This window comes from Lingula anatina, chromosome 1 (genome assembly GCF_051362555.1).
Source record: "Lingula anatina isolate TDL-2025a chromosome 1, LinAna3.0, whole genome shotgun sequence".
Taxonomy (NCBI): domain Eukaryota; kingdom Metazoa; phylum Brachiopoda; class Lingulata; order Lingulida; family Lingulidae; genus Lingula; species Lingula anatina.
Genome location: NC_141767.1, coordinates 12,016,840 through 12,030,706, shown reverse-complemented (window position 1 = coordinate 12,030,706; position 13,867 = coordinate 12,016,840). Strand labels below are relative to the sequence as shown.

At 32.8% G+C, this 13,867-nt stretch overlaps 2 protein-coding genes across 3 annotated transcripts in view; one reads left to right on the top strand and one right to left on the bottom strand.

Moving 5' to 3' along the window:
• The first annotated feature begins 2 nt into the window (after positions 1 to 2).
• LOC106171250 (prolyl 3-hydroxylase OGFOD1) overlaps positions 3 to 13,867 on the top strand; it is a 19,171-nt gene continuing 5,306 nt past the window's right edge. Inside the window, exons 1-7 of the mRNA XM_013551518.2 lie at positions 3 to 450; positions 835 to 916; positions 1,116 to 1,266; positions 1,515 to 1,594; positions 2,341 to 2,464; positions 13,153 to 13,304; positions 13,696 to 13,843. Coding sequence (XP_013406972.1) covers positions 200 to 450; positions 835 to 916; positions 1,116 to 1,266; positions 1,515 to 1,594; positions 2,341 to 2,464; positions 13,153 to 13,304; positions 13,696 to 13,843 — 988 coding nt within the window. The 5' untranslated portion in view covers positions 3 to 199. The remainder of the gene's footprint in view (positions 451 to 834; positions 917 to 1,115; positions 1,267 to 1,514; positions 1,595 to 2,340; positions 2,465 to 13,152; positions 13,305 to 13,695; positions 13,844 to 13,867) is intronic.
• Positions 3,307 to 12,672, bottom strand: LOC106171252 (dynein light chain Tctex-type 5). 2 transcript variants are annotated; one of them, XM_087001692.1, is made up of 5 exons: positions 12,026 to 12,672; positions 8,999 to 9,164; positions 8,218 to 8,317; positions 7,545 to 7,635; positions 3,307 to 7,235 (listed from the first exon to the last, which is right to left on the bottom strand). In XM_087001692.1, the coding sequence occupies exons 2-5, from the start codon at positions 9,152 to 9,154 to the stop codon at positions 7,070 to 7,072; spliced, it is 513 nt and encodes a 170-aa protein (XP_086857818.1). In that variant the 5' UTR covers positions 9,155 to 9,164; positions 12,026 to 12,672; the 3' UTR covers positions 3,307 to 7,069. The 2 variants fall into 2 exon arrangements, with proteins under 2 accessions (XP_086857818.1, XP_013406977.1); XM_013551523.2 differs by lacking the exon at positions 12,026 to 12,672 and adding an exon at positions 10,997 to 11,309.

Sequence of the window (13,867 nt, the reverse complement as noted above, 5' to 3'; positions counted from 1 at the left end):
TATAGATCTATATTTTTAGATGACAGACAACAAGTTAGATAACAAAATATTGAAATTAGCGTGGGATGAATTAAAATTTCTCCCAATATGTCGATAGACTTGTGTCGTAATTTGCTAGAAAATGGGTACTGAGGGCAAATGTAAACAAAATGCACATGGGACATTTTTTCACTGGGATTTCGTATGAAATTTCTGGCAAATGGCATCAGTGTTACCTATTGTTGACAGCGAAAGCAAACACGATGGCATTTTAGAACAAGTGTGGCAAAGAATTGTTGGGAGTTCAGAGCAGGCTATGACCCTCCTTCCTGACATTATTGATTGTTATTCAGAGTCTCACAGACATTATCATACTATACATCATATTATCAACATGCTAAAACTGTGGTCTAGCCACCAGCAACATTTGAAACAGCCGTTATTGGTTGCATTGGCAGTGATATTTCACGAGTGAGTGGGTGTGGAGGGGATATTTACTGAAGATTTAATGTATTACTCTAGCATAAACTGATACAGTACATTGTACCAGTACTAGTACCTACAGGTACTTAATTCTGGGAATGTCAGTTTTTTCTTCTTTTTTTTTTTTAAATAAGAACGGATAACAAGCTAATGCTGCTTGCATGGCACAAACTTAGGGATGAGCAAATGATTTTAAGGAGGGGTTTGCCATAAAACCAATAAAAACAATATAAAACGTTAACATTGTGAAAAATTATGTCAGTGTTTGATTAGAAAATGTCATCTATTTTAAAGTGTTTCTAACAAATTACAAATAATAATACTGGTAATTTCTCTCAAGTTATTGGATTTGATATATCCAATTTTTTTCAGTGTGATATATGACCCTAAAAGAGATGACAACGAAGAAAGAAGTGCAGAATTCTTTAAAAAATTTGCCAGAGAAATGAGATTGGTAATCATATCATGCTATACATGTATGCATTTCACTCAGCACAAGAGTATTAGTACCACATTCTCTTGAATCATAAATATTTAATAGAACTATCTGTAATGTTAAATTTGGACAAATGTCACATCATGAGAATACTATGTTTAATTCTAGTTTAATATATGGTGTTTGAACATATGTAAGGTTTTGTTTTATTTTTTAGCCCTCAGAAGAAAGCGAGTTGGTTTCAGGGTGGATTGTTTTAACCAAGAGTCATAAGACACCTGTCCATGCCACTCCAGGGTTTTATGGAAAGGAAGACTGGCACTACCTCCTGGACTTTGACATGGCTGTGCTTGGTTGGCCTGATGAAGGTGAGTACTGGGTACATGTGTTGTAAGTACTGCCAGGATATATTGCAGAATAAAAAATGAAATAAACTGTATATCTGAAAGAATTATTCTGTGGGTGTTCATATGGACAATTGCACAATTGATACTATATTATGAAGATTATGCACTGTAATTGTGATTATATTATGTGGACTTGATTTTGAATAAATTAAACAGAACACACAGATCGAATTGAAGCTATATATCTGGTTTTTTAATTATATTTACAGACTATGAAAAGTACTCTGATCAGATTCGACAAGAATATATCCACATACCTTCTGAACATTTTAATTCAAGAAGGGTCCAGGTAAATGCACAATTGATGGGGAGTAATTGTCTGTGTGTGTGGGAAAGGGGGGAGGGCTTGCAAAGTGTGTGGTTATATATGTCTGGGGTAACGCTAACACTCCCCAATTTAGCCAAATACTAAAACTTACTTACATTGGCTTAATAAACAAGGGTTGATTTTGTTTTAGTCAGATTTAAAGCATTTGGAGGAAAAAGTGATGAAAAAATAGTGATTTGGCTAAGGGAAAAAATTTGCTAGCACTACCCCAGCATGTGTGTACATTTGTCAGCTTTGCTATTTAGTTTATAAATAGTAATATTTATCAAAGTAACATTATTAAAACATTACATATGTACTATTTTGAGCATGACCAAATATGAGTACTTAAAGTGCCAGGATGAAAATAGAGAACACTATATTAGTTGCAAAATTGAATTATTTCATTATATATATATTTGCTATAATAAGACAAATCTATCCCCTTTCACATTGTAACCCAACACATAGGAATATTTTGACAGACTTTCAAAGGTGATAACCCATTGTTGTTACCCAATATCGTGGACATGCATATATATATATATATATATATATATATATATATATATATATATATATATATATATATATATATATATGCTAGTGAACAGTATTAAGTTGCATTTAAAGTCTGGGCTAAATGAATGTATTCCTAAAACACATTAGTTTCTAGAATTATCATGAGCATGTGCTCAAATTGTTCAGTGCAGTATTTTGCATTTCAGGTTTTACAATCATTCCTTCAAATTCCCAACATTTATGCCACTAAAGAGTTCAGGGACAAGTTTGAAGTTCAGGCAAGAAAAAATATTCAGGAAGAAATCAGGAGACTACAGAATTCTTTATTGAGTGAGACTGTTTGAAAGATCTATTGTTATGGTTTAAGGACAATGTTCATGTAAAAATCCATTTCTCGAATTTTGAAGATACAGCACTCAATCTATACACTAGAGGTATGTTTTAATCGATCCCCGCCATTTAAAAATTATAAAAACAATCTATTAGTAGAAAAAAAAGCGTTTTAGTAAACCTCACCTCAATATGCAAAAATGAAGCAACAGATCTGGGTCACGTGGTACTGTGACGACAATCACGATAAAGGTCTATGAGACTCAACTGAGCTGCATGGTGCATACAGACGGAGAAGTTAAGGAAAGTTGTGTTGAACGGAGTTGAGGAATTTTCGTTATGCCTCGGTGTGTTGCCGTGGGATTCACCAAAATTGCAGCTCTCGTTGACAATCTTTCTTTGTCTGTGACGGTCTTCCGTGACTTACTTACTAACTTCGGTGACAATAGTTGCGATGCTCTAGATCATGGTCACCTCAGGTGGTTTAGATCATATCAAGAGCTGGTAGTCTTTCAGATTAACTGTCATCAGTTGGCAAACTTACTGATTGCTGATGCATTTTAAATGCATTGTAGTTGACCAAAAGCTCGTTTACAACAAACCTGTTAATTATGCACCGCTGCAATTCCCAAGCCAGGTAATAACAGGTATGAAACTCGTCTTGGTGGGCTTTCATATTTTTCAATATATCTCATTTATTTCATGGGGTTATTTTATTGGTATTTGTAAATGATGTTAAATATCAATACTTAAACAGTTAAGTTCAAACACGGTCGCGAACATTAATAAAAGAAATTGCTCTCAGGGTATCTTGAAGCTTCCGTGGAAGAAAACGTGTTGAGGAAAAACAGGAAAAAGAGCGTTATATTAAAGAAAAAATGGGAACTGCTATAATAAAATGGTTCGTTATCCTAATTCGTTTATGCTTTGAGGATTTGTTTCTGAAGATTATTTCATCTGAAATATTAAATAATTTAAAAGATTGATTATTTTATAACTTGAAACGCAAATTCTGCGTCAGTACGCAATTTTTTTTTTTGCAAATTTGTAAGCTTATAACACCGTGCTATAAAGATCTACTCAAGAAAAAAATTTGCTTGGGTAAAATTGAGTACGGAATGAACTGGAGACACTTGGCTTGTCATTAAGTTTACACGAAAATATGTCAGGTAACTTTATACTGTCTTTGAAAGAGTAAAGATTGAAAGATAATTTTAGACAAACTTTGACGGGGGAAATACCTACAAAGAGTAATGGGCTATTTCGCCAACATCTTGTTGAAAATTTTACACTGCAATTCTATTCAAATAAGCTAAGGAACTAATTGCCAAATTAATACTCTCATCATATAACAGGGGGGTAACCAGACCTGCAAAAATTGTACGCACATATTTAAAAAGATTACAAGCACATACAGCAAAATGTAGACTTACGCAAAACATGAAGGACAGCGTAATCACAGCAAATGTACCGTATATAGTAGCTTAATTTCCATTAATAATAAAATCATCATTTAAGTCAAAAATATTCTTGCGATTTAATAACTATTTTAATTTACCCAGAACGGTATATTTATTTTAAAGGCGGTTAACTGAAATATAGTTTTATGATTTGTTTGTGAAAATTGCCCATGTCACCCTGTTAGTTTGGAGGTCTAAGCTGGATCAAGTCCGTGTTAAAATTCCTATGAAGTTGTGCAGGAAAAATTCTTCCTTTCTTTCTCTAGCTCCTCGATAAACCTGGTGTTCAGATTTTACCTAGTACCCCCAGGTCTACGGGAGCTGCGCTTTGTAACTAACACACAGGTAGATTTTTACCTGAGATAACTGGAGTAAAGCTTACAGTAGATAGAGAGTGCGTTCGATACAAGCAAGACAAATTGAATGCCATTTAACCCTCTAATTAAGAGGTAAAGGAAGTTCCAGTTAGATGGATGATTAAGATAGGACTTAATTGTAAAGGTAACGGGCATTGTTTACCTCAGTTTAATAAAAGTATGCAAGGCGGAGTGTCAGCGGTTTAATAAAATAAATTGAATTTCACAAATAACATGGACCTCATATGCAATAATCAACATTTCCCTTAACTCATTCAAATGCAGTGTTTTATACAACTTGGGATAACCATAATGAAATGCTTGTTAAAGAAATGACTAGACGGGAAATGGTTTTACACAGCTTTACGAGGATTTAGACCCCTCGGGTAAGAGATTTGAATGAGTATAAACTTTTATCAGAAGCCAGAGAAGTAATCTTACAAGTAGACAATGCAGCTCAGTTTGACAGCTAAGCACGCTGTTCTCCAGTGGCTCGATTGTCGTCATTGGACCACGTGACCCCGTAGCTCATTAACTCCCAGGCCGAGCAAATAGGACGTTTTTTAAAGCCAAAAATTTACAAAATGAGCTTTTAATTTGTGTATTTGGATAAAGATATCGTTAGTTGGGCATGTTTTCTGAAGAATATGTTCCGTTCAGGCCATTCTGACGGCATGAAGCAAACCCTTTAAGTAGCAAGAACAAGTGCATGAGCAAGTGAGCATGATTTTTACCCAAAAAATTGAGAATTAATTAGTTTTTAAAAAATCAAAATGGTGATTCAGATTGCAATACAACTACAATATAGATAGTATTATAATGTAAATCAGTGGGAGAAAGAATCAAATATATATCATGATACCAAAAATTGGCAAAAAATATTCACAGGGATGTGATATCTTGTGGTTGTCAGTGAAAATGAAAAAAAAAAAAAATCCTCAGAATCTGACAACATCTTCCCCTTTGCAGAGCTGGCGTTATGACTGTGCAGTGAAATGAGCAAATGAAATGAATGATTATAAGGATTAAAAAAAAAAATGAAGTGCATAACAGTGTTAACACCCTATACCACTGAAATGGCACACCTAATGCAATCAGAAACACAATTTGCTGCAAATTGAAGTGAATCACATGTATCAACGTCTTATAAAGTTAAGACAATAAGAATGTGGTGAAATTATGTAAGATCTAATTAAACATCTACATGCAAAAGTAAACAGATTAGGCAGCATATTTTCCCAAAAGAAGTTTATTCAGAAAAATATTGCAAATGTTTGTTGTGAACTTACATGAACTTTCACATTAAAATTTACGTGTCTAAAACCATAAAAAAAAACAGTTGAAGTTAAGAGTTGAAAAATGCATTGTTTTTTCAAACAAGTTTTTAAAACCTTCTTTGTACAGTGTAATAAATTGCATTTTCAATGCTGTTTACTTTTGTTCAGCAAATTACATGTTTGTCTGAATCCTGGTTATAGGCATTTTTCCCTAACAGAAAAATGTTACCATATTGTAAACTGGTGAATGTATATAAGTATTGTAGAACCTATTAATAAAAGCTCTGGTGGGTTTGTTCACATTATGGAGATTCATTGCACTGTAAAATTGCACTCAACTCAATAAAACTCTTCAAATAAAACAGTGCATCACATATGTAAAAACAAAGGTGTGTGACTGTGCTGGTATAACATACTAATGACATAAAATTAAAATATTATGTAACCTTAGCAATACTGGCTTTGTAGCACTTAACAAAATATGACTAGGAATTTAAAATTTGAATTATTTTCTATAGGCATAACATTGAATATAAGGTGAATCTTTTATTTCTCTTTTTTTTCTTGTGTTTTTCTTGGGGGAGGGGGGGGGGCATGTATTTTGATCTAATCCTTTCCTTAGCATCTGTAAGAAAGACCTGTCAAACTAATTTCAGCAAATAATATACCTCTGTTATCAAACACATATTACCTTGCAATCCAAATAAGCACAGATTAAATATGTTTTCTCTTGACACCAAAATTTTAAAGTTAAATCATTTACACGAAAGCTGTTATTTCAATAATGCAAACCACCATTCTACATGGATTGTCAAATTGGCCTTTACACAACCAAAATATAATAATACAATACCATATAACTAAACATCCTCATTTTCACAAATCATACTTTTTTCTTTGAAGCCTCACTGATGACAAGTATTATGCAACTTAAATATTATATTCAAATATTTCCATCTAAGCAACATTTAATTAACATATGATGATTGATGTACGTACTTTAAAAAAGTGTTGTATATTTCTATGAAAATGGAGGATTGCATTATTTCAGAGAAAAAATGAGTAATGACTGGAGGTAATTATAGTCATTTCCAGTATTTGGTTTCAATAAATCAACTATAACCTTACATGAAATTGAAAAGATACATATTGCCTGATTAGATACCAATGTGTTTTAAAAGCAATTCCATGTTCTAGAGTTGTCATTTTGGCTAATGGCATTTAACAAAACTATGTTGCTGCATAGCAACAAAGCAACTTTTTGGTAAATTATTAATCTATATACCAGTACATATCCTTTTGATCAAGTCCAAGTTGACATGTTTCATTATTTTCATTTAGCCCCATAGGCACTTACGCATCACATCTGTACTATTTGTCTAAATAAAGGTTTTCTTTTCACCTTTAAAAACATTACCATTTTGTAGGTAGGTTCAGGTATCATTGTAATTAACAAAAATGATAACAAACATTTTATCGCAGGATATTTCCCAAGTAACAAAATTTCTACATCTATTCAAAATAAACTGCAAATACCACCCCAACTGCATACATGTGTGGACTCTCAAAGGTATCTGAGGCAAAATTGTCTCTCTCTACATCCCAGATACACCTACTGCCAACACGTACACACTGGTCCTTCTTCTGACCAATATTTACCACACTAACAAACTTGTATCTGAAATAAAGTAAAGTTACAAATTCAATATATTGCACTTCACTACATGGACAAAATGCCAAAATTCAAGCATTTTACCAGAAAGGACAAAAATTTTATGAGCGTAGAAAACATTCAGTATAAATATGATCTCTACGTCTACAACATTTGAATGGCAAAAGCACAATATTACTAGTATTATGATAAATTACAAAATGAGACAGAGTTTAGTGTGAGGAAGTTGATAGTGTTTTAAAATGTGTTTAATTAGAAAAATATAAAAAAAAAAAATTTCTAAATCTCTTTTTATTTTTTCATTAACTTTCATACCTTGCAAATCCTAGTTCCTTGACTCTCTTTTTGATTTCTTTGGCAATTTCTTTTGTTAAAACAGAACACTGAATTGGATCATACTCTTTGCCTTATGAAAGAGAGAAAAAATATATCACTTAAATATATTCAGTTTTACTGAAACATATCACTGCAAGCTTAAAGGTATATTATGCGTGTTTGCAAATTTCCCTAAGTCATATAGTCTGTCTACAAGTCCTGCAAAGCCACTTATCTTTCTAATATCAGACCTCAAAAATGATAAAACCCCTCAAGTAAAAGTACCCGTCATCAATAGTTTCTTCTGAAATGTACAGAAAGAAATGGTGTTCTACAAGACTGGACAGTCATTTAGAACTGAAACATATCATTAAAAATAGAATAAAAAATCAAGTCCAAGTGAAAGAACCAGTTGAGAAATGAGTTGTAAGTAGGAGAATTTTTTTTACAGAGGAAAATTCATTTTGGCAGGTACATCCCATATACAATACCTTTAACATTGCAATATTGATCAAAATAATTGGATTTTGGCTTTTGAATAGAATCCTTTGTAATTGTACTCTCGTTTTAATTTAAATACATAATAATATTTCACAATTGCTAATATTAATCATAAATTGAAAAATAGTATACATTTGAACTACAAGAAATTGCATTAAGGAAAACCATTTACCGTTTAAAAACTGATGTAAAACATCCCTGATTATGACATTGACTCTCTCTGGTTTAAACTTTGTTGGAGGGTCCATTTGGTACGTGTTCTCATAACATACCTAAAGAAAAAATAAAACCAGCACTAAACAGATCTATGTTCACTGAAAAAAAAGACAAACAATCACTGCCCCCCCCCCCCCAAAAAAAAAGGGGGGTTTATAAACATAATTTTGTTTTTCCCCACAGAAATAGTGGCTTCAGTCCCAAATAAATAATTTAAAATAGTATCATTCTGTTTTATGAAGGAAATAAAACTTTTCACCTCATGGGATATAAATATTTTGCACCAGCATTACTTTCACCTTTTTGGAATGTAATGTGACACATTATCAATACTTTTGAGTTGGGTACAGCCACTAGACATACACTCTGAAGCATCATCATCATCCAGCTAAAATAGTATCACACATAATAATCTGTAACATGACTTTAAATTATTCATTAAGTGCCTCATCAAATTGTTTTCAAGGGAAGCATTTTTCAATATTTTCAATAACTGAACAACTGAAAACTGTGACAACATTGAATCTGATAACCTACAACAAATATTTTGTCACATACCACCTGAAAACATTAGAACTGAATACTTTTACTTTTTAAAATCCTTCAGTTTTAAGTTACTTATTTAAATGTACTAGTTTAAATTCAATATAAATAACCAAATATATATTAACAATATGAAATAATATCTAAACAAGCATCATGCATTTTCACACACACACACACACACACATCCTTACCATTCTTTCTTTTTTATGGTGGTCATGGTCAAAGTCATGCTTTGGTCCACAACCAAAGGCAGTGACACTGGATCCACTGGGTGCTGCTTGCCTGTGTCCTACTGCAAACAGACTGGACTTGGTCTGCAGCGTATGAGGCATATGAAGCCTACTCATTTTGAGTCATCTGAAGAAGATGCTTTGTACATAACTTACGTGTTCATTTCAATTTTTGAAAAAAATCCAAATGTAAACTAAGCACTGACCACACCTGCAAGCATGTGTATACAAATGACTGCTTGCATACACACATGCAGACAACTAATTTGATTAACGTTAAATGCATGAAGAAATGATAAATTTAAACTTTTCTGTTAGTTAGAATAAATTCTTTCCATAACATTAAAATACACTATGAAAATTGAAATATCTTTTTATGAGTGAAATATATGTATGCTGGAAATAGCTTTATCAATTTTCAAAAAAATTAAAAAAATGAAAATGGTGTACTTTTTTACACTGATAAATTTGAATGAAATAATTTTAACTTAAACTTAATAAATGGCAGCTTGTCCTTAAATTTGATGGCGAGTTGTCTCTATACAACAACAGTTAATATCAACACAAGGTTCAACCTCCTTGGATACCAATCTATAAATCATACTTAGCTGTGTCTATTACTTAAGCTGCATGGATTCTATGACCACTTAAACAGATTAGACATGTTAAATCAATAACCAATGCTGTTTTCTACCTGTATTTTGGTGAGACAGTTGCATTCAATGAAACAAGTAAAACTATTACGAAAAAAAAAAAAAAGAAGATGCCTATTCTCTGGATTCTTAAATTTTTTATATGTTCCTGCAACAAATATCAATCAAAATTTTACCTGTTTCTTCCTTAACGAATAGATAAAATGGTTGTCACATTACAATTGAGAAGGAAAGTCACCACATTTTAATCTTTCATGTCGTAATCGTAAAACCATATTTTCCAATGTTTTAATTATTAGTGTTATATATACCTCCCCTGGTGATTTAAGATTTAGACCTGACAAGTTTAAGGACTCGAACAATTGCAATGCTGTAAGTAATTACTAAGCAATCACACAATTAGGTGTGAAATCACAAGAAGAAGCAATAATATAAACTTCTTTGGAAACCTTCTCTCTGAAGACTAAGGTCTGAATAGCAATTGATTTTTGTTAGCAACAACGGAAGTAATTCACTGGTGTCTCACTATATTACACAGTACTTCTGTTAGAACAAACTAATTTTATGAGAAGAATTATTCCTTTGACAACAATTGTAGTGAAGTTGTATGGTCATTCATCGTGTTCATATTTAATGTTCAAACTGTAATCCCTTACCAAAAGAGGGTCATAATATCATCTATAGATGGTGTTTACAGAGTAATTAACATTACATTTGGTGTTCAATCTGCATTAAGCTTATACATAATCCTATAGTCTATATTTCTCTAGATAATCTAATGTATATGTTCATTGCCAAAGGCTCATTAGAAACTGCTCATCAAATACTAGTACGCTCTGTTTATCTGAATTGCATAGTGACTGATATAAGCTTTATTATATGCTGACTCCATTTCTCATCTATTTTTTAAAACTTGAAAGAAAAAGACTAAAAAAAAGATATATAAATATATGACATTTTATAATGTAGGATTAACATTACAAAAATGCAATCAAATATTGTAATATACCAGTAGTACATTTTGATCAACAATAAAAAAACTTGTACAAGAATTTCAAACCAAAAGCAATTGAATCAGAGGTTATTTTTAAGAAATTTCTGTAGGATAAAATAAAGGTTACAAATTAGAATAATATGTGTACCAGTAAATAAACAAAGCTACCAGCATATTATACACAACCATGCATATATAACAAGTTTACATGTGGATTGACATGTGAAACTTCAAATTAAAAAAAATCAAATTATATAAATCTACACAAATTCTTACAAATAAGATGCATATCGTGAAAATTGAATCACCAACCTTTCATGAGAAGTACCAGTATATCCATATGTGGCAGCAGTACTAAAAACACTGATCTACTTTAACTCACTGCCTTGAAAGCAACTAGGGCTCTATCTTCTGCTTAAGATGTTATTGGTTGGAATGTAGGCCACTGCTGATTTCAATATAAGAGGACTATTGTTTTGACCTAGCAAGGTTCATATTTCAAAGCCCCTTTAACAACCATGCTTTCTGGTGTCTGATTTACCAGTAGAAGGAATTATATCTCATATCTCCTGTCAGTTGACTATTCAAAAGTTTCAGTTTATCCTTGCAACCATGACTCATTGAGTTAATAAATTGTGATCATTTTTGAAAATATATCTTGAGCACATTGGAAAATATCTCCTACAATGCCTCAATCAATAAAAATGTTTAGTCCTTTATTTGGCTTTAATGTACCAGCTTCTAAAAGTACAAGCATTCTGATAATTTATTTGTACAGTAATTTTAATAAAATCTTATTACTTTTCCTCAAAAACACAAACGCTAAATATTATCTCCGTAAATGGCGTCCTATATTAATACTCGTAGTCATACCCCCCCCCCCCCTTCTCAAAAGAAAAAAATGAAACTTGAGTAGATCAGATCTTTCAACTTGTGTCATTTCAGTTTTTGCTAGATGCGGTTAGCGAATATGCTTTTAATCTATATTAATAATATTTTTTCTGTGGTGGACGTTTTGGGGTTCTTCCGTAAGAGAGTCATCTACCCCCCCCCCCGCCTTTTTTTTTTAATTATTATTTTTTTTTGTCAATTTCAATACAGTATCACTATGACTTTTAATATCAATGTCGTTGATATTTGTATCACTCTAAATTAAAAAAAAAAACTGATGAACAACACTAAACCGATTTCTCGGCACACTTTTAAAGTAAAATTTGAAAGAGTTAAAGTGACAATTGTTAATCATCGTATATTTTACTGAAATATTTTAGTAAAATCATTACTTTATCAATTTAACTATAGCATCGATGTAAGAAAACCGAAGAACCACATCACTCATACCTATTTCTTGGCGTTGCCTCGGAAGCGGGAAGTGAGCGTCTGCCTTTTGTCGTAAAGTGGAGTCTGAATATGCTTTTTCGTCTCCCGTTATAGAAGTGTGAATGTCGCAAAGCATTTCCAACAAGACGTTTCTGATCAAAATAATAACTCTTTGATTCATCTACTGGTGTTATAACAACTGACATGTGTCTTTTATATTATGGCCATGTGTTAATCCTTTGACTCCTAATATCTGTAACCACAATTTAACCAACAACCATAAAAGAGTACTCCCTAATGCACGTTGAGATTGTGTTAACGTCGGTAAACATGACTTCTAAACAAGCCAGTGGCATGACTTCTAAACAAGGCAGTGGAGACAAAAAAGAAGGAAAATTATCGGATCCAATTGGAATAAACCCGATGTTTGTCGATGAGGGTTTCAAGGAGAGCTTTAGATGTTCATTTGTAGACAAATTGACGTTCGATCATGGTCTGTAGGTTTATGTTCACTTTGAATAGGCCTAGAAATCGATGTCATTATATTAATTGTCACTGTCATATACATGTACACCAGTGATTGTAATTATAATTATCAGTACAAAAGGGTGACACAAACATATAATAAAAAGTTTTTTGCTATTAGATACAACAAGCAAAAGAAAGCTGAGGTAACATTTAGACATTTTAAAAAAGATTTTGTTTTGCGTCTGCGTGCTAGCACTCCTGTCCTGATTACGATTTCTGATATTGCTGTATACTGTGTGTTATCAGAAAACGCAAAGAGGAGTGCTACTCTGTTTGCCTACATTCTGATATCAGAAGGTAGTGTCAGTCATATGCCATGCTTTACTTGCATTCCATAACATGGACAGGGGTGTGCGCCACTCAGCACCTATGTGTGAAATCGCCCCCATTGACAAATACAAAGGACATATCTGGGGAGGTCCACATTCCCATTGATTACTTGAAATCACACAGGGTGCCATGCAATAATTTTCTAACAGAGTACTAGCGCAATATTGTATTGTACACACACACACACACACACACACACACACACACACACAGTAGGGTACCAATTTATAATTCAAATCTGGTGAGATTGAGACTTGCTACTACTTTTTAACTAAAAATTTGTTTCTCAGAAGGTGAAGCTATACTCCATGCAACTCCGTTTTCCTGCTGTGTATTGCCAAAATTCATTCAGGACCCAGGGAACTTTTTGGAGACACTGAAAGATGAACTTTTGGATCAGGTTTTCTACCAGAAAAATAATGACTTATACAAATTCCAGCAGGTAGGTTCAAGTAGAACTGATACATTTACCACATGAATACCATACTAGTACAATAGCAAATGATACTTGGACATGCATATTTTGAAATTTGAATGCAATAGCTGTATTTCAATTAATTTAACTCATTAAATGATATGGTTTCCTTGTGATACCAACAATGCACATTACACTCTGACTGGTACAAATTCAAGAAACATTTAATTCTAGCTATAATCCCATTTTAGTTGCAGTGCCTTTACTGCAATATTGTGATGTCATTATTTTGTTCTTATCCGGAGGGGGGGGGGAGGTAGTTGCACTGGTGACTACTGAAATTGATCTTGGGGGGATCACAGATGAAAGAAGAATGTCCACAGTAATGACCGTTAATTGATAAGTCATTCTGCTCTAGAGTAATGACTTGAAGAAGATCCACACACCCTGTGTGAAGATGCTGTGCCAGTTCCTATATGGAGATGTGCTTCAGTGGATGAGAGAAGTGACAGGAATTCCACTCACTGACAAAGTGGACTTGACTTGCTCTAGATATGATGATACTGGTAAGTACATGTACAACTTGTTGT